Genomic DNA, 18,405 nt, shown 5'->3' with positions numbered 1-18,405 from the left:
CTTCATGTAGTTGGCTTTGTGCCTAAGGTGGGCCTAGAACTCATGGTCGCCCAATTTCTAGTCTGATACCTTAACCTCTAGGCCAAATGGCTCTTCTCATAAGGGTTATTATATGCACCAAATATAAGAATAGAAAAGATCATATCATCACGTTTACAAAGCTTTTAGGGGTAATAAAGAGATAATGTTTTATTTTTATAATCCCTACAATTTCAGGGTTTTTTTCTTCTTTTATAGATGATGGGCCTTATTCGAAGGGAAGCAAAGACTCAGGTGGATTGGATACTGCATTGGTCTCAAGAAGGCAAAGTATACCAGGTAGCTGCATTTATTGTCTTATTTGTGAACATTTATTCAATTTGCTTTGCTAACATATAGATGGGTAATGTTTTTTGTTTTATTTCATAGTTTATTACAAGGGAAGACAGATTTCACCATAGTAGGACGTTGTTTTCTCTCTCTCTCTTTCTCTCTCTCTCACTCTCTCTCTCACTCTCACTCGATCTTTACTATAACTCTGAGACCCATCACCCAGAACAGGGGGAAAATTGGATTGTCAGAGTTCCATCCAACACCCCCAACAAAAGAAGACTCCGAGGCTTGAGTTTCCTCAAAGTTCCATTTTATTAGAGATGTCATATTGGCACATCTGGGAAAACCTGAATCTGAAAGCTTCCAGGTTTTCCACACCCAAATAAAAGTTCAAGTCCCTGCCTGGCATCCACATGTCCGTCACGTGATCCAATCAGGCACCGTCCCAACTGGAGATGCCTCCCAGTCACACCACTGCAGGTGCAGGGCAAGATGTCCTTGACTCTCTGAGAAAGGAATGTTATTTAGACTATATATCTCCCATACTCCATATAATCCCCCCTCCCATTTTCCCACAGCAGAATACGCGGCAGACCTGAAGGCCCAATGCAAAAGATGGCTTCCAGGCCTGACATGGATATTCTCAGAATTTTAAATTCATCATTTGGAAATTGTTTGAGTTGTAAAATGTAAGAGGATTTTCTGTTCTTTCATGTAGAGATCTACTTCTAGCTTCTCCATCCACCCCTCTCTCCTGTCCGTCCTTCCAAGGCATTTTTCGGTCAGGAATACTTGTACAATATATCACACAGAGATCCATCTTCTCCGCTGTGTGGTGACTCTCCTCTTAAATCCTTGTCAAATTCTGATCTACATTGTTAAACTTGAATTTGCAGAAAGGATCAGTGCCTGATGAAGAGGCAGTTTGACATAAGTAATTAAGAGCACCCCCTCCGTTAATGTTTTCCCCCCCACACTATGAATTAAACATTATGTAAGACAGTGCTCTAAGTAACGTATTGGTAATTTTAAATCATTAATGTTCAAGTGAAAAAAATTAATATGCCAAAGTAATCAGGAATTATATACAGCATTCTAAACAATGGGACTTTTGATTTTTTTTCTCTGAAGTGTCCCCTTTCCCCTTACTCACTTGGGAGGTGAAAGCAGTTGAAAAATCCAGTAAGCAATGGGACAGTCTCACTACACAGTGATATTTGCTTGAGCCTCACGTGGCTGACAAAAAGTATCAGAATTCTTTCTATTTCCTAGGAATTAAAAATTCATTATTTCTGTTCAAGGCAAGCTGGAGGGCTCTTTCCATTTTAATCTCTCAGTCCCTGTGCTGGTATTATCTGCATCTGATAGTAACACTAGAAGTCTCAATGGAGTGCAGCACAACACAGAATATGTGTGGTTGGGGTTTCCGTGAGGAACTAAGCAGATGAAAATGAAAGTTTCAATGCATAATTATCTATGTAATGGTAGTTACCCAGGAGCAGAAACAAGGAGTTATCTATCTATAACTAACCTAAGGGGTTTAAATAAATAAATGCACTAGGGTCAATGAGTTGTGAATAGTAAAGTTTGTAGAAATGTGTGGATTCAGGACACCACGTAGTAGAAAGAGTTCCATTTTTTAATAACACATTGTGTATCATAAAGTTGAGAAGTAGCCTAAAAGAATAGAATAGCCAAGTTAGACTAATTCAAGTCTAGTTTTATTCTGATTTAGCATGAAGCTCCCACAGTGGCCATTTGATGCCACAAGCAGAATAAGATTACGGTAACATTTTCTGATTCTTTATAGCAACAGATATACTGACCAGAGGTAGTATTCTGCTGTTTTGCCCATGTTCAGGCAAACCAGTAGTGACAGTGGCGGGAGGCTCCATCCACCTGCCCAGACGTCATCACAGATGATCTGCGCATGCACAGACGTTTCTGCACATGCACAGAAGTGCCTCATGTGCATGTTCCCAGTTCTGAACCACTAGCAAAGATGATAGCATTTCATGCCTGATATTGACTGATTCTGTTGCTGCAGGGGATAAACATCAAGCCATCATAAGATAGATAACCTGATTACCCTATCCTTACTAATGTATCTAACTTCCTTTGAAAGCGATTACAAATCAGCATTAATTCTGGTAGATCCGTGGCATGTGAAACATTGCCTTTTATTTGTCCATAGATACCTCAACTTATGACTGCCATGACTTCCAACAGAAATTCCAAGCTGCATTACTGTCATAAGTCAAGGACTACCTGTATCTGTTCTTTCCTGCCTTTGTTCCCTTCAGTTGGAGTTTGGAGCATGATATCTCTATGGTCAAGTTCTTTATCAGATGAATTTCTCTATCCCCTTTTAAAGCCATTCACGTTAATGTTTTTCACTATATCATGGGGTAATTACCTCCCCAGTGACTCATGAAGTACATAAAGAAATGATATGGCTTGGCTTTATCTGTTCTGAATCTCCTTTCAGATTCATGGGATGACCTAATGTTTGAAAGAGGGAGGATGTTTGTCTTTCTTTCTTCATGAATTGCATGATTTTATACATATTGGTCATTTTCTACCATAGTTGTCTAAACACTCACTAAAGTTTCATCTTTTCCTTGCAGTAGAGAAGGCATTTAAGCCTCTGTTTGTTTTGATTTCCCTCGGCTTCATTTTTCCAGAACTATTATATAGTTTTCGAATACGGTAACCAAACATTGTACACAATACCTTATATAGATGAACCATATCCTTGTATAATCATGTATATTTATGATGGTATCTTTATAGGATATTTATATTTGCTATGTATTTGTCTAAGTCCAGCTATCTCAAATAGGCAAGCCACATTGGTCGTATAGTAAGTTGCAGGTCCTAGACTGTATCAACAAAGGGATAGTGTCAAGATCATGTGTCGGTACCAATTTACACTGCACTGGTAAGACCACACTTTGAATACAGTTTTGGTCATCAGGTTACAAAAAAGATGTTGAGACTCTAGAAAAAGTGCAGAAAAGAGCAGGAAAGATGATTAGGAGACTGGAAGCTAAAGTATACCATGAACAGTTGTGGGAACTGGGTATGTCTAGTCTAATGAAAAGAAGGAAAAGGGATGACATGATAGAAGTCTTCCAATATTTGAGGGGCTGTCACAGAGAAGAAGAAGTTGACCTATTTTCCAAAGCACCTGAGGGCATAACAAGAAGTAACAGACAAAAAGAAGTAAGATTATCAAAGAGAGATCCAACCTAGAATTAAAATAAATTTCCTGTCAGTGAAAACAATTAATCAGTGGAATAAGTTGCCTCCAGAAGTTGGAGATTTTTAAGAAGAGGTTGGACAACTGTTTGTCTGGAATTGTATAGAGCAGTGATGGCTAACCTTTTTGCCTTTGCATGCCGATAGCGTGCGAGTTTGCCCACACCCACAATGCAGTGCATGCACGACACACATCCCATGGGCTCTGCCCCCCTGTGCATGTGCATGTGACACCCTCCCCCCCATGGCCCATTTTGGGCCTAGCAGGCCTCTCTGAAGTCTCCTGAGACCACAAACGGGACATGGGGGAGATGTGCCGCATTCCCCCACAACCCATTTTGGGCCTAGCAGGCCTCCCTGAAGTCTCCTGGGACCAAAAATGCCCCCCTGTGCATGCATGCGTGTCTCCCGCATGTGTGGCAGAGACCCAAAAATCAGCTGGCCTGCAGCAGGCGCTCATGCATGCACAGTGCAGCTGAGCTGGGTGACGGCTCGCATGCCCACAGTGAGGGGTCCGCATATCACCTGTGACACGTGTGCCAACTTTAAAGTGTGTGGAGTTCAGCTCCTAGAGAACGGTCTAGAAAAAGAAGTGCAGGGGGAGGGAAGGGAGGGATAACACAAAGAAACACATCCTGCCATATTTAGCCAAAGAGAATTTTGCCAAACTCTGGAGACGCCACATTGGGTATCATTGTACTTTAGCTGTTTCCAAAGGGGAAAAAAAGTTGCTGCGTAGCCTAAATTTCTAAACTTGGCTAGAACGATGCATCTTAAATCAGGTGTTGATGATCCTCCTCTATCTAATTTGTGTGTTTTCTGGTTTAGATTGTGCTGCTGATGTTAAGCTTTTTTTTTTTTTTACAATGGAAATGTAATTGGCATTGATTTGATATCATTCTATAACCTTTAGTTGCTATGACCCCAGCTAAGGGGATGCTTTTAGGGAAATGCAAGATGCAGATGGAAATGGAGCAGGAACTGAATAATGGAAGCATAAAGGATGTAACACTCCTCACTTAAAAAATAATCTGACTTTAACATTAAGAGTGAAGATGAGAAGTACTGTATAATAGATAACCCAGAATATGTATCCCTTTCCAGTGTTTTCATATATATTTTGGGTTTTTTTCCCACAGCACTATTATTACAAGTATTGGTGTGGAACCGTGTTTTTTCAAATTTGTCCATGCTGAGGCTACTGGCACTCGTCTGGATTATGTTGGAATGCTATAAAAGTATAACAGTATTTCGTCAACCATGGTTGCACAGGTGGCCCAAATGCCTGTGAAATGGTAATATCAATAGAATGATGATGTAAACTCAGAGCTTAAAAAGCAGTGGAAGTAATTGGCAGGTCCTAGGCAGAGAAAATGAACACAGAGTCCCATATGGCATACTGTATCAGAGGAAGCAGTATTACAACAGTTGATGCCAAAGCAATGATCAATAAATAAAAGCAAAAGGGAAGAGACAGAAGAAAATGCTGCTGAAGAAAGGGAGGCAGCTGCTTTCCTACCACCACCACCCCCGCCTTTTTTTTTTGTTTCAGTTCTTCAGTGGCTGATCAAATAAAAGCTGTTTAAAGTCTAATCTGGCTGGGGAATTCTGGAAGTTGAAGTTCAAACGTTTTAAAGTTGCCAAGTTTGGAAAAAGATGGTGTAGAACAGGGGTGTCAAACTCAATTTCATTGAGGGCTGCCTCAGGGTTGTGTTTGATCTCGGGGGTGGTGGAGTCCTGGGGGGGGCGTGGCCAGGGGGCATGGCCAGCTTGGCATTACTCATGTCGGGGGTCCCCTAGTGGCCCGAGCATTCTGCTGAGCTCCATTTTCAGTTGGGATGGTCTCCTGCAACCCTCTGTCAGTGAAAACAGAACTTGGGAAGGCTGTGTGCAGTTCTCGCGAGCTCCATTTTCACTGGCAGAGGCACCATAGGCCGGTCCTTTGCTGTTTCCAGAGTGGCCCCATGGGTCAGATCTAAGTACCCCATGGGCCAGATCCGGCCTGTGGGCCTTGAGTTTGACACCCCCGGTGTTGAATATGTTAATAGAATATGATGCTCTGGCAGCAATTGATGTAATGCTGCTTCAACTTTTAATCACCAGGGTATGATAATAAATAAGTAATGGTAAAATTCTTGAACCCAGACTGTCAATTTTCCAGCTGACAAGCTCAGCGTCTTTAACCATTGAGCCATTGCGCCGTCTCTCTCCGATAATAAACAGTCCTCACTTTTTATTCAAGGCAACTTCATCTTTCAAAGATGAAGTTAATCCCTTCTGTGGCCAATGAACAGGTCCTATTGTTAAAGCAATGTGGGACTTGTAGAAGGCTTTGCCTATGGCAACATGTGCCTTCTGGAAAACTAACTCTAAAGTGGTTTTGGAAAATTTGACGACTTGGCCTTTTTCAGCAGGGCCTGGCTTTTGATCTGACTCCTATATGCATTCTATAGTGCTTTGTAATGATTCTTGCAATTTGCCCCAGTGCAATTGGTAATCTCACTATTTATTATCAGTTCACTTTTTCATTTGTTGCTTTAATCCTAACTATTTTTGCCAATGACCTAGAGTTGTGATTGCAATTGAGGCAGACTAGAAGTTTGATTAAATAAATAAAAAGAATTAGGGAAGTAGACTTACTACTTCCAAATAGTGTGTTCATGTCCTCAGGTTTAGACTGCAGAAGGTGAAAAGGATAATGGCTAAGCTACAGTCGTACCTAAGGTGAGCTAAGAATGGATGGATGAATTGAATAAGCTAAACAATCTAGAAAAAGAATTCCTTTCATAGCTGAAAAAGGCCCAATGGAGCAGCACTACAGAATAATTTTTTAAAAAAATCTTCTGTCCTGAATTAAAATCAGCCTTCTTGTCATATCATCCCTTTCAGCTCCCCAGAATACTAGAATTCCATACTTAAATAATTTGAACAAGAATACTTGGAATCAGCTATGTTTCCAATGCAGATTTTCCCATGTGACAAAGAAGTTCTGTTCTCTTCCTATTTTTTATTTTGCTTATTCTTCTTAGTTGCTGCATTTTACAGATACACAATATTATATAGTACATATTTATATGCTGTTTTCTTTTTAATAGAGAGATTGTTATCCTAAATTACTTAGCTGGACTGTCTTTAATATGTGTGGTCCTTTTAATACTTTTGCTATTGAAGTCTTCAAATGTACATTTCTGTAAGTTTTCTTCAATGTTTCCTCTTCCAGAAATCAAAAAACAGGATCCAAATGCTCCGATATAATAATAATCTAAATGCTCCAGTATAAATGTTTCATAATAATATAAATCTTGTGCCCTGAATTGTTCTCTCTTTATATCATCAGAAGAATTTAGAGGAGTCACGATTGTGGAGCTAATCAAAAAGGAAGGAAGCACCCTCGGATTAACTATTGCTGGTGGCACAGATAAAGATGGGAAACCGAGGGTCTCTAATCTAAGGCCAGGAGGACTGGCAGCAAGGTAAGATAATTACAGATGCAGAGTTTCTCAGTTGCAAGGTTGGAGAATGAAATGTAAAGCAAGAGTAAACTAGCAAGTCAGATAGTCAATACAATACACATCAAATGGCAAACAAATGGTATTTTTTGTAGAGATTGTCAGTCATCCAAGTCATGGTTATCCCAAAGGTGCTTTTTCAGGAGGCAACCAGACTTTCCTGTTCCTTCCCTGATGATGCTTTGCTTCTCATCCAAGAAGCCCCTTCAGCCACGACAGGGCAGTAGAGAATGGAAGGATCCATATTCCTTGCAGACAGCTGGCAATAATAGGATGCAAATTACTAGCTGTCTGTGAGGAATACAAATCCCTCTGGGAAGACATATTTCACTTAATTTCTTGCTAAGTATGTAATGTTAGGGACACAGTGGCTCAATGGCTAAGACACTGAGCTTGTCGATCAGGAGGTTGGCAGTTCAGCAGTTCGAATCCCTAGTGCTGCATAATGGGGGGAGCTCCTATTACTTGTCCCAGCTTCTGCCAACCTAGCATTTCAAAAGCACGTAAAAAATGCAGGTAGAAAAATAGGGACCACCTTTGGTGGGAAGGTAACAGCGTTCCGTGTGCCTTTGGCATTGAGTTATGCCGGCCACATGATCATGGAGACGTCTTTGGACAACGCTGGTTCTTCAGCTTTGAAATGGAGATGAGCATTGCCCCCTAGAGCTGGAAATGACTAGCACGCATGTGCAGGGGAACCTTTACCTTTATGTAGTGTTTAAGTGGCATTGCGTTTTGAGCTTCTTGTTAGGATCCTAGCTTGGAATGACTTATTCCTTCTACCCTCCCAGCTAAAATATGTTTTGCAGATAGGATTTGAAACTGAACATCATAAAACCTTTTATTTTCTCTGTTGCCATATATGTTTGTTTGTTTCAAAAAAGATGGACAACTCAGGTATTAAGTAAGATTTCTTTTTTTGCTCTGCATGTTGTTTACTGTACAGATCTTTCTATTTAGCTAGTCAGTAAAGATATAGCCAGAGTTGATCCAAGACATTTTGGTGACTGGAAAGGACAACAATCTACCTAGGGCCTGCTTGTGTGGTTTATACCATTGAATGTACCCTTCAATAAAAAAAATCAATCAGGGAATTTAAAGCAAAAATAATAAAACTGTCTGTCTGCCTTTGTTACCAGAGACAATTTTCTCAAGACTGTAATGTCTAGCCCTGGAAAGAACTGAGATATTTTGCTTTGTATGTTACAGGAGTGATCAGCTAAATGTTGGTGATTACATCAAGTCAGTGAATGGGATTAACTTGACAAAATTGCGACATGATGAAATTATAAGCCTACTGAAGAATGTGGGAGAAAGGGTAATATTAGAAGTAGAATATGAGCTACCACTAGCTGGTTAGTATATCCTTAATAAAGCTTTTTGGTTCAGTGTTTTAAGATTAGGGAACCTCCTTATCCTTTCCACACCTTTCCTTTTGTGAAGAAACATATAAACATATGAAAGTGACTTTACCGTGAGACCAGTAATCCTACTTCAGTTGGTAGTAATTTCTCTAGCTGTCCAGGGTGTTCCAGCCTTGGCATCTGAAATTCTTTTACTTGAAGTGACATTTTACCAATGATTTCTTACATACGGTGATTGCAGTGGATTCTGCTTTTATCCGTCTGTTAATTATTGGATGTTGTTGGGTATATAAAATAGATACTAGAAGCATCAATAATCAGACCACACATTAGATTTTGTTTCATGATCATAGCAATAACACTTAGACTTATATACCGCTTCACCAGGCTTTACAGTCTTCTCTAAGTGGTTTACAGATTCAGCATATTGCCCCCAACAGTCTGGTCCTTATCATTCAAAAAATGATCTGTAAGTTTATATATTGTTCCTCATTTGTTTACTCACAAAATAAACTCGTCTCTACAGCAGAATGCTGTAGAGATGAGTTTGCTCATAAAACCCCAACCATTCTCTTTTGACCCACAAACTTGAATCTATTTATGGATTAAACTTGGACATCAAACAAAACTGTAATGTGACAAATAACACACTATGACATGACCTTTAGTGGATTACAATCGACTTCATAAGATCTCTGGAAGATTGTTCTGAGTTGCAAGGGATAGAGGTTGGCAATGAGTAAGGTTAGAGAAGAAACATTATTGTAATATTAGAAATGATTATGGTTTTAAATAATATGCTAGAAGTAGAGTTGCTGCTTAATCTTGCTCAATATACAATGGCCTTTTTTACTCAACTAAATATTTTTATTGCTGGTTTAAAATATTAAAGAGTACATTTAATTTCAGCTAGTGGGTTGTAAATGTTATTAACATTACATAGCGTTGGAAGCAGGCTTTGCTTCTGTCCTGTTACACAACAACTGTTTGCGACAATGGGGAGATTTTTGACCCAGGAGGAGGATTCTGAGGTAGAAAATGCAAACTCTACTCCACCACCTAGTTTGAAGAGCTCATTTTTGGATCTAACTCAAATAATAATAATACCAGACTGATCTGTCAACGAAAGAAACTTTTGTGGACTATCAGTGTGGTAGTTAATTTATTGGATTTTAATTTTGAAGTAAAATAATAAACTTTCCTTGATTTTAGAGGCACAGGAATCTTCTAGCATCTTAGAATATATATTCTCTTCTGGACAGTCTTTCTTTATTTGCAACTCCAAGAATTCCCTGATAGCAAGGCAAATGAATGGCTGATCAGGATTATTGAATGTTCTACTCTTCATGTATCTGGAGGGCATCAGGTTGAGAGCTCAAATGTATGAAAAGCTGGGGAGATAGCATTTCTAAAATGTTGACTTGCGGCTGCCATTTAAATATAATAATTTCTTCCTCTTTCTCATTTCACCAATCTATTTAATTGGTGAATTTTTAAAAAAAGACTATTTATTCTTCCACCCATTTATTTGATTCCTATTGTGCATATATTGCACACACTATTATGAGAAGGTGGCAAGCATTTTGTCTGGAAAGTCATAACACAGAATGCGTTATGGGTTGCCATTTACTCATAACAGATGCAGTCTTTGTTTTTGCATTGCTTTCATAAGTGTTTAAAATTAAATGAAGTACTGAATTAAATATGGACTAAGACACATTTCCTTCAGCACTGTTTTACACTTAATCATTTTCTCCACTTAATGATCCCAATCAACAACTGTCCTCTAAGCCACGAGGGTTTGAATGTATTCATTCTAAGTTGCCAGCTGGCTTATTATTAAAGTATTTGAGGATCCAATAAACATCTGTGGCAAAAACTGTTAGCTCTAGGAATCCTACTGAGCTTTGAAGCTTGTAGAAGAAAAGGCTCTGGTTTGTTAATATATTAAAACAAGCTCAGAATATATGTACGCTATATGTGCATTATTAAGATTGATCAGAGGCAATTTGCAAGACAGATTTGAGTAATTTTAATGCTGTTATTCAATTATGACAAGCATTATAGGCAGTGGTCCAGTTTGTGAAACCTAGAAGGCTTATGTGGATGACTATTTTGTGTTTGAGATCATCTGCAGAACTTATAAATATGCAGATTTTATAGAAGGAGAGTTCAGCAAGTGGAAAGCATTAGCTCATCCTTTTATTTCCCTTGTCTGCAGCCCCTGATAATAGTGCTGGCATCATTCCAAAAACCATTGAAGTTACCCTCTATAAAGAAGGCAATAGTTTTGGATTTGTACTACGAGGTCAGTGCACTTGTAATTAGCAACATGCTGGGCCGTTTGAAAACAGGGGAAGAGGAGGAAGTGGGGTGTCCAATGCCATTCTAAGGTGGTTTTCCGAAGGGCATCTTTGGGGAGATGGAAAAATAGTCTTCATAAATTGACAGATGGGACACTACCAAGTTTCTCCATATGTTCCAGAAAATGACCCCTAGCCGCTTGCTGATTTAAAAATGTGTTCTCTTTTTACAGATTTGTTGGATATGTGTCTGTATCAGTCATGAATTATTTTTGCAAATTGCTTACAGGAGGAGCCCACGAAGACTGGCATAAATCCAGGCCATTAGTACTGACTTATGTTAGACCAGGTGGCCCAGCAGACAGGTAATGTTCACATCGTTCCACATTTAGCTGTGAACCTTAAACAAATGCATATTTTTCGTACCACCTATACAAACATTCCCAATAGCTTTGCATCTCTGCATTTGGTCTATTGTCCATTGCTTCTTCAACACAGATTCCCTTTAAGTTCTACTGCACTAGTTCTGGGTAGCCAGAAAAGGTGAACTATGGAAAATACATTTGAAAAATTTAATCAGTGGTAGATCATTGAAAACCAATTGCAGGTTCAGCGGCGTAGTAGTGATGGATTGTGAGGGGCGGGAATGTGTTATAAAAATGTCACTAGGAAAATAATGTGCCGTCAAGTTGTTTTCGACTCATAGATACCACATAGATAGATAGAGTTTCTCCAGGCAGCACAGAAATACTAGAATATTAATGAAAAAAGTAACACCGGAAAATAGATGTGGAAGTAATAACATTTGAAAGATAGACAGCTAAAAGAAAGAGTAAAAAAAAATACATACCGGTAAACCCTAATTTTTTTCCCACCATCCTTTTTTGTGTCAAGCAAATAACAGATCAGAGAAACCTAAACAAGTGCACAAGGTTTATCAGACTGTAATTCTTTCAAATGAGAAATAATTTTGGGCAACCTTTATTAATAAAAATAAATTACAAAGCTACTAGTGATCAGATGTGGCTTAGACAAGTGTATCTCAACTTCTCAGCAGATCTGAACTGGGGAATTCTGGGCATTGAAGTAGACCCAACTTAAAGTTGCTATGGTTGAGAAACACTGGCTTAGACAGGTAGCTAGACTTACAGGCCTACCTTACCTCTCAAAATTTGCTCCAGGTTTGTTCCCTGGTTGCATAGATGAGTTTACCACAGGTTCATTCGAGCAAAGCAGGAACAGGTTTTGACAGTTTTCCTGCTTTATAGGTCAGTCTTATACAATCAAAGTTAGAATTATCTCAAAACTCACTGTGAGCTTCCCCCCCCCACCCCCAACAAAGCAGGAATGCTCTCCAGATTTGTTCTGTACTTTATCAAACGTTGCACCCCACACTTAGAAAGCTCCTGGACCCACGACGTGCACATCTTGGAGCAGATGTAGAAACTTTGAAAGTGTTATTAGTAAATAAAGTTCCCAAATAAGCATTCATCTCAAGAATATTCTCTGCCAGATATGTGTTCCTAATGGGTGCCTTTATCATTTTATGCAGGGAAGGGTCTTTGAAAATTGGGGACCGGCTATTGAGTGTGGATGGGATTCCTCTTCATGGTGTGAATCATGCTGATGCGCTAAACATTCTGCGTCAGTGCAACCAGGAGGCCCTGTTCCAGATTGAGTATGACGTTTCCATAATGGGTAAAGGCTGTTGGGTTTGATTCCATTCTGGGGAATTTGTTATTTAATAACTGTACACTCTTAAATTGCCCTTGCTTTTAAAGCTGATTACACTTGTTGTCCTATGAACTGTAGACGCTGTTGGAAGGTAAATAGCCTCAATTAAAGACACATCGAAGAAGAAAATTATGACACTCTAGTAATATGGAGTCCACGTCCAATCCACAAGGTAGAGTCCAGGCACAAGACAAGGGCAATTCTCAGGACAAGAAACAGCCCCCAGACAAGAAGCAGTTCCAAAAGCACAGTGAAGCAAAGGCCAAATGCAGGCCACAAGAGAAGGGCTAGGTCCAAAACCAAATGTGAAGAGCAATCTTCCAAGCAAGGCAAGGCAAGGCAAGGCAAACAGAAACAGGCCCAAGTCAAAGTCGAGGGAGTATACGCCAAAGCAAACAATTGTTCCTGGCAAAGACTAACTCCCCAAGGCTTCTCCTTAAGTTACTACCCTCCAGGTGTTCCTTGTGAGGAGGGGTGTGGCAACCTCCCCCCAAGCAGCCTTGTAGTCCTTCTCTGGGCTTGCCTATGCTCCACTCTCGATGTCATTCATATCGGGGGCACCTGTAGTGGCCTGAACAGTCTGACAGCGAAAGCAAAGCTTGGGAGGGCTGCAGGCAGTGCTCTGTTCTCACTGGCAGAGGCACCATGGGCCGGTCCTTTGCTGTTTCCAGGGCAGCCACACGGGCCAAATCTAAACATGCCACAGGCTGGATCTGGGCCCCAGGCCTTATATTTGGCACCCCTGATGTAAGGTTACTGTTGAGTCCAAAATGGCTGTAGAGCAGCGTAAAGTGTAAAGCAGTGTCTTGCATAGAAGATGAAACAACCCAATCCGAGTGTCTATTTTTAAAGTCCATTTTTCTCTTTGCAGGCAAATCACGTGGGCCGCATTGCCATGCTTAAGGTTGAGTCACAGGAGGAAAAGACTAATGATGCCCAATTATGGTGCCCATTTAAGACTAAATTAATAAATCAAATGGGCCTGAAAACATTTCTAGAGATCAGGGATAATAGAGCTTTTCTTACAAATGGAATGTGCTTAAAGCATGCAAATGTTTTTCTCTTAGCTCTAAAGTTGGGAAAACTCTAATTTTTGCCATAGAAGCTTTCAATTTGTGAACATTTCTCTAACCACCAACTGTGTTAAGGTGGGCGAAAAAGGGGAGGAAAACCTTTACAGAGATGTTACGTTAACCTATTATCTAATCAAAAAGGAAAACCAAATTGTACAGTTGGTGTGCAGCAGCTTTAAAAATCATTTCCACTGGGTAGAGAGTAAGACATGGAATCGGTACTTTTGTTTTTCCTCTGAGGAAAATTTCTTTCCTGAGCTTGCATTTACTTTAGAAAGAAGAGAGTCTGTTTATTGATGCCAGGAAGAAGATCCTGCCAATCAGATAAAGAAGGTTTTCCTTATGAAGTGTAGTGAGGGGGGGAAAAGACTAAATTGCATTTTTGTGCTCACTTGCATTCCTTCAAAGTAGTCATAAACCCTTCCAGTTAATAGTTTGTGTTAGATTGGGTAAAGGAAAGGCACACTCAGGCTAAGGCAACAACAGCTCTTTATTGTAAGTATGTACAATCCAGCGAAGGTTCAGTCTGACAGCAGCCCTTTTATAGGGAGCTGTCAGACCCTTCGACCAAAGAGATTGAATCTCTGTTCCCGCTGGAACAGAGGACCTTGGTGGAAACCACTGATGTTAGAGCAAGTATCTAACACCCCTCCCCTCTTAGATGGAATCAACCGACTTGTGATGTAGTCACGCAGGTAGGCGGGCTTTTTGGTAGCTCTGCCAGACCTGCGTAGTTCAGTCGAAGGGTGTTCTTCGGACAGGTCGAATGGGCCTATTGGCTCTGCAGCTTTGCCTGGTGGAAGCTCCTGGAAACTTTCACAGACCGTGGCTGGAGCTTCTAGAGCCAGTTCGCTTGGAGCTCGCTGCAGGCCTGCAACACAAGTAGATAAGTATCCCGGTGTCTTCGGGTTTGAGTTGACTGTGGAAGGAGTGACTTTTGGTTAGGGCTTTGGCTAACTCATGCAGGAGTTAATTCTGGCTGCCTAAGAGAGGGGTTGGAGAGGTGGCCACTGAGTTGGTCAATGTGCCTTCTCCAATTCTGACTGTCCTCGAGCTCTACAAGTTAAGAGCGAGGCCCGGTGATGCCTATCACTGTGGCAGGAATCCACAGAGTTCCCCCAGCGTAGTTGTGGGCCTAAACTGAATCCCCTACACTAAAATTCCAAATTTTGCTTGTTGAGTCTGGGGGTGCTGTGGCAGAATAGTTTGGGTGTAGCCGGTCTAAGTGGGATCTTAGCCAGCGACCCATGAGAAGCTCGGAAGGGCTTCTCCCCATGTAGCACTTGGCGTGATGTGTTGAATTAGGAGAAATTGATTAACCCATGTTTGCCAATCTCCCGGGCCCATCCTAGAGAGGGCCTCTTTTGCAGATCTCACCATTCTCTCTGCCTGACCATTGGAGGCCGAATGGAATGGAGTGACCAGGGCATGTCTAATTCCCTGTGCTGCTAAGTAGGTCTCGAATTGCATGGCTGTGAATTGGGGCTCGTTGTCAGAGACCAGGACTTCGGGCAGGGCATGAGTGGAGAAAAGTCTCTGTAGTACCTTGATGACCGCTTCTGCTGTGGTAGAGGTCATGAGGTCTACCTCTAGCCATTTCGAGTAGGTGTCCACAACTACCATAAATGTCTGGCCATGAACTGGGCCAGCGAAATCTATGTGCACCCTAAACCACGGTGCTTGAGGTCGCTCCCACTTCTTAGCGGGCACCTCTGGGGGAGCTGGTCTGGACTCCTGGCACGGTGTGTAGGTAGCCACCCATTCTTCTATCTCCCTGTCCATGTTAGGCCACCGCACATAACTCCTAGCCAAAGACTTCATCCTGACAATTCCAGGATGCCCTACGTGTAAAGCCTCTAATACTGCAATGCGTAGTTTGGGTGGAACAACGACCCGGTCCCCCCACAGCAAACACCCATTAATAACAGACATTTAATCTCTTTTACCATAATACATTTTGAATTCAGACCCAACAGGCCCCTTGGGCCACCCCCTTCACACCCAGTTCAAAACTTGTTTGATCATGGAGTCTCTTGCAGAGTGGCGGGCAACATTACTGGATGAGACAGGACCAGACTCTAAGCAGTCAATAAGAAGGATTGGCATCTCGGGGGTCTGCAAGCAGTTCAGGCAGTGGGTAGCGACTCAAAGCGTTGGCATGCCCCAAGGTTGAGCCTGGTCAATGGATGAAGCGATAGGTGTAGGCCATGAGGAAAATAGTCCATCTGGTCATTTGCAGTGACAAGGACACAGGAGTAGACCGGTCCCCAGCCAGCAAGCCCAGTAGCAGTTTGTGGTCCATGATGAGTTCAAAGTCACGGCCGTAGAAGTACTCATGGAACCTTTTTATGCCGGTCACTGCAGCCAAAGCCTCACGGTCCAGCTGGCTGTAGTTCCACTCGGTAGCGGACAAGGTCCTTGAGTAATAGGCTATGGGTGCCTCAGTTCCATTGGGCATGTGGTGGCTGAGGACGGCTCTGACGCCAAACAGGGAAGCGTCACAAGTTAATACAAGTGGCAGGGTCTGGCTGTACTGGACCAGGAACATGTCTGCTGATAATAGTCTCTTCACCGTGGCAAATGCGGCTGCTTCAGCTCTGCCCCAATACCACTTTGCGCTTTTTGCTAGGAGACAATGTAAGGGCTCAGCAATGGTGGCTTTCTGTTTAAGAAAGACGCTGTAGAAATGAAGGAGCCCAAGGAACGCCTGCAGCTCAGTCTGGTTGCGAGGTATAGGGGCATCCTGGGTTGCTTTAATTTTTTTAGAGGTTGGGTGAATCCCAGAGCCGTCGATGAGGTACCCTAGGAATTCAACCCTTGGCACGTTAATTTGGCATTTTTCTTTTTTGAGACGGAGGCCTTTGTCTCTAATTCTGGTGAAAACAGTTCTTAAATGTTTGAGAAGTTGCGCCTCATTTGCAGCCAATACCAAGATGTCAACAAAATAGGGGACGACTCCTGGAATCCCCTGCAAAAGCCATTCCATGATGCTTTGGAACAGTCCAGGGGCGATACTAACTCCAAAATGCAGGCGGTTACATTTGAATGCACCCCTGTGGGTCACAATGGTTTGGGCCTCTGCCATAGTGCCATCTACAGGCAATTGTTGATATGCCTGCACCATGTCTAATTTAGCGAATACTTTAAGGAATGTAGTAAATACTGTACAATGGGTACAGGGTAAGTGCTTTGTTGTAACGCTTTATTGATTGTGCACTTGTAGTCTGCGCAGATGCAGACAAACCCATCAGATTTGACAGGTGTCACTATAGGGGTCTCCCAGAGTGGGTGATCTACCGGCTCTAGGATTCCCTGGCCTATGAGCTTGCCAATTTCCAGATCAATTTTAGAGCAGAGAGCGAAAGGTATTCTCCTGGGTTTTAGCTTGATGGGGGCTATATTGGGGTCCAAATTAAAAGCGATTGGGGTCCCCACGTACTTACCTAGACTGGTGCCGAAGTCATCCTCAAACTCCTTTAAGAATTCTTCGGTGCTCTCGTATTTTAAGGCGTTGATACCGGTCACTTCTAGGCCAGGGCTTCAAACCAGTCAAGCCCCAGGAGGCTCTGCAAGTGACCGCTGACCATCATTACTGGAAGCTGGCCGCTGAAGTTTTTGAATTTCACCTGGAAGGTGCCCTGGCCCACAATGGGGACTCGGTTCCCCTGGTAATCGCGAAGGTGGATGTCAGGAGCGCATAGATGCTGCTTCTTCAGGCTAGGGATAGCCTGCTTGAGTGTAGACCAGGGCATGATGGTCAGTGATGACCCCGTGTTGATCTCCATCTCGCATGGAGAGCCCTCGTTGAGGACTGTGACCTTCAGCTTTTTTGGCTGCCTTGTGTGGACTTGGCCGATTGAGGTGTGGTAGGTGACTTTGGTGTTGCCTTCTGAGTGCTGTGGTGGTGGCTGCCATGCCCCTTGGTTGGGCCTCTGCTGGCAGTTAGGTTGGCTCCTGGGCTTCCAGGTCGTCGTGGGGTGCTCGCTTCTGCAAATCCTGATGTTGTGCTCCTTTTGCTCGCAGTGCTGGCAGATGGCATTGCGGAAATGGCAAAAGAATCTGGCATGGTCTCCTCCGCACTTGCGCAAGGTGTAGACCTCTGTAGCCTCGCGATGTATGCCTGCGCTCTTCCATGCACCTTGTGGAGTGCTTTGGCGCTGCAGGGTTTCTGTCGCCTTAACGGCAGATTCGGATACCCTGGCTTCGTCCAAGGCAATTTGTAGAGTGAGATTAGACTTGGTAAGTAATCTCCTCTGTAAATTAATGTCCTGCACACCGCACATGATGCGTTCGAGTATGAGTTCGTCTTGGTCTCTGAACTCGCAGTACACTGTGGCCTTTCTTAGCACCGCAATGTACTCTTTTGATTTATTCACCTTCCTTTTGATTGCGAATATTAAATTCATGCCGGCAGACATGCTTAGACGACTTGGGAGTGTAGTGTGTCCTCAGCGTCTGTTGGAGCACTGACCAAGCGACCGATTAGAGTGGCATTGGCTCAGATAGATCTTCGGCTGTTTCGAACACTTCCCGTCCACAGAACCCAGGAACATGTTCTTCTTGCAGCCTTCAGAAAGGCCCATGAGGTCATTGGCTTCAAGGAAGCAGTTGAACCTCAGCATATACGATTCCCAGTGCTTGGTGACTGGGTCGTACAGAGTCAGTGGGGCGTGCATGGCCATTTTGTGTTCTGAGGGCGTTTTGAGTTTGCCGCTCAAAAATGGCTGCTCGAAGTCGCGCTGAGCTCCGGGCTGGATTTACTTGTTGGATTGCTACGCTCTTTTTGGTTCGCCTAGTTGCCTTCCAATCCCACCCTCGTCGCCAGTGTTAGATTGGGTAAAGGAAAGGC

General features: G+C 42.4%; 1 protein-coding gene across 13 annotated transcripts in view; it reads left to right on the top strand.

Moving 5' to 3' along the window:
- The window catches only part of GRIP2 (glutamate receptor interacting protein 2), a 539,887-nt gene that overhangs the window by 429,539 nt on the left and 91,943 nt on the right, over positions 1-18,405 (top strand). For 9 of the 13 annotated variants that reach the window (XM_081950499.1, XM_081950498.1, XM_081950492.1 and 6 more), the window contains exons 2-7: positions 238-318; positions 6,911-7,046; positions 8,292-8,437; positions 10,668-10,754; positions 11,039-11,114; positions 12,302-12,447. In XM_081950499.1, coding sequence (XP_081806625.1) covers positions 238-318; positions 6,911-7,046; positions 8,292-8,437; positions 10,668-10,754; positions 11,039-11,114; positions 12,302-12,447 — 672 coding nt within the window. The remainder of the gene's footprint in view (positions 1-237; positions 319-6,910; positions 7,047-8,291; positions 8,438-10,667; positions 10,755-11,038; positions 11,115-12,301; positions 12,448-18,405) is intronic. The other 4 variants (XM_081950493.1, XM_081950489.1, XM_081950497.1 and 1 more) reach the window with 1 other exon arrangement.

This window comes from Natrix helvetica (genome assembly GCF_964273705.1).
Source record: "Natrix helvetica genome assembly, chromosome: 1".
NCBI classification, from domain to species: domain Eukaryota; kingdom Metazoa; phylum Chordata; class Lepidosauria; order Squamata; family Natricidae; genus Natrix; species Natrix helvetica.
This window is presented reverse-complemented; position numbering and strand designations above follow the sequence as displayed.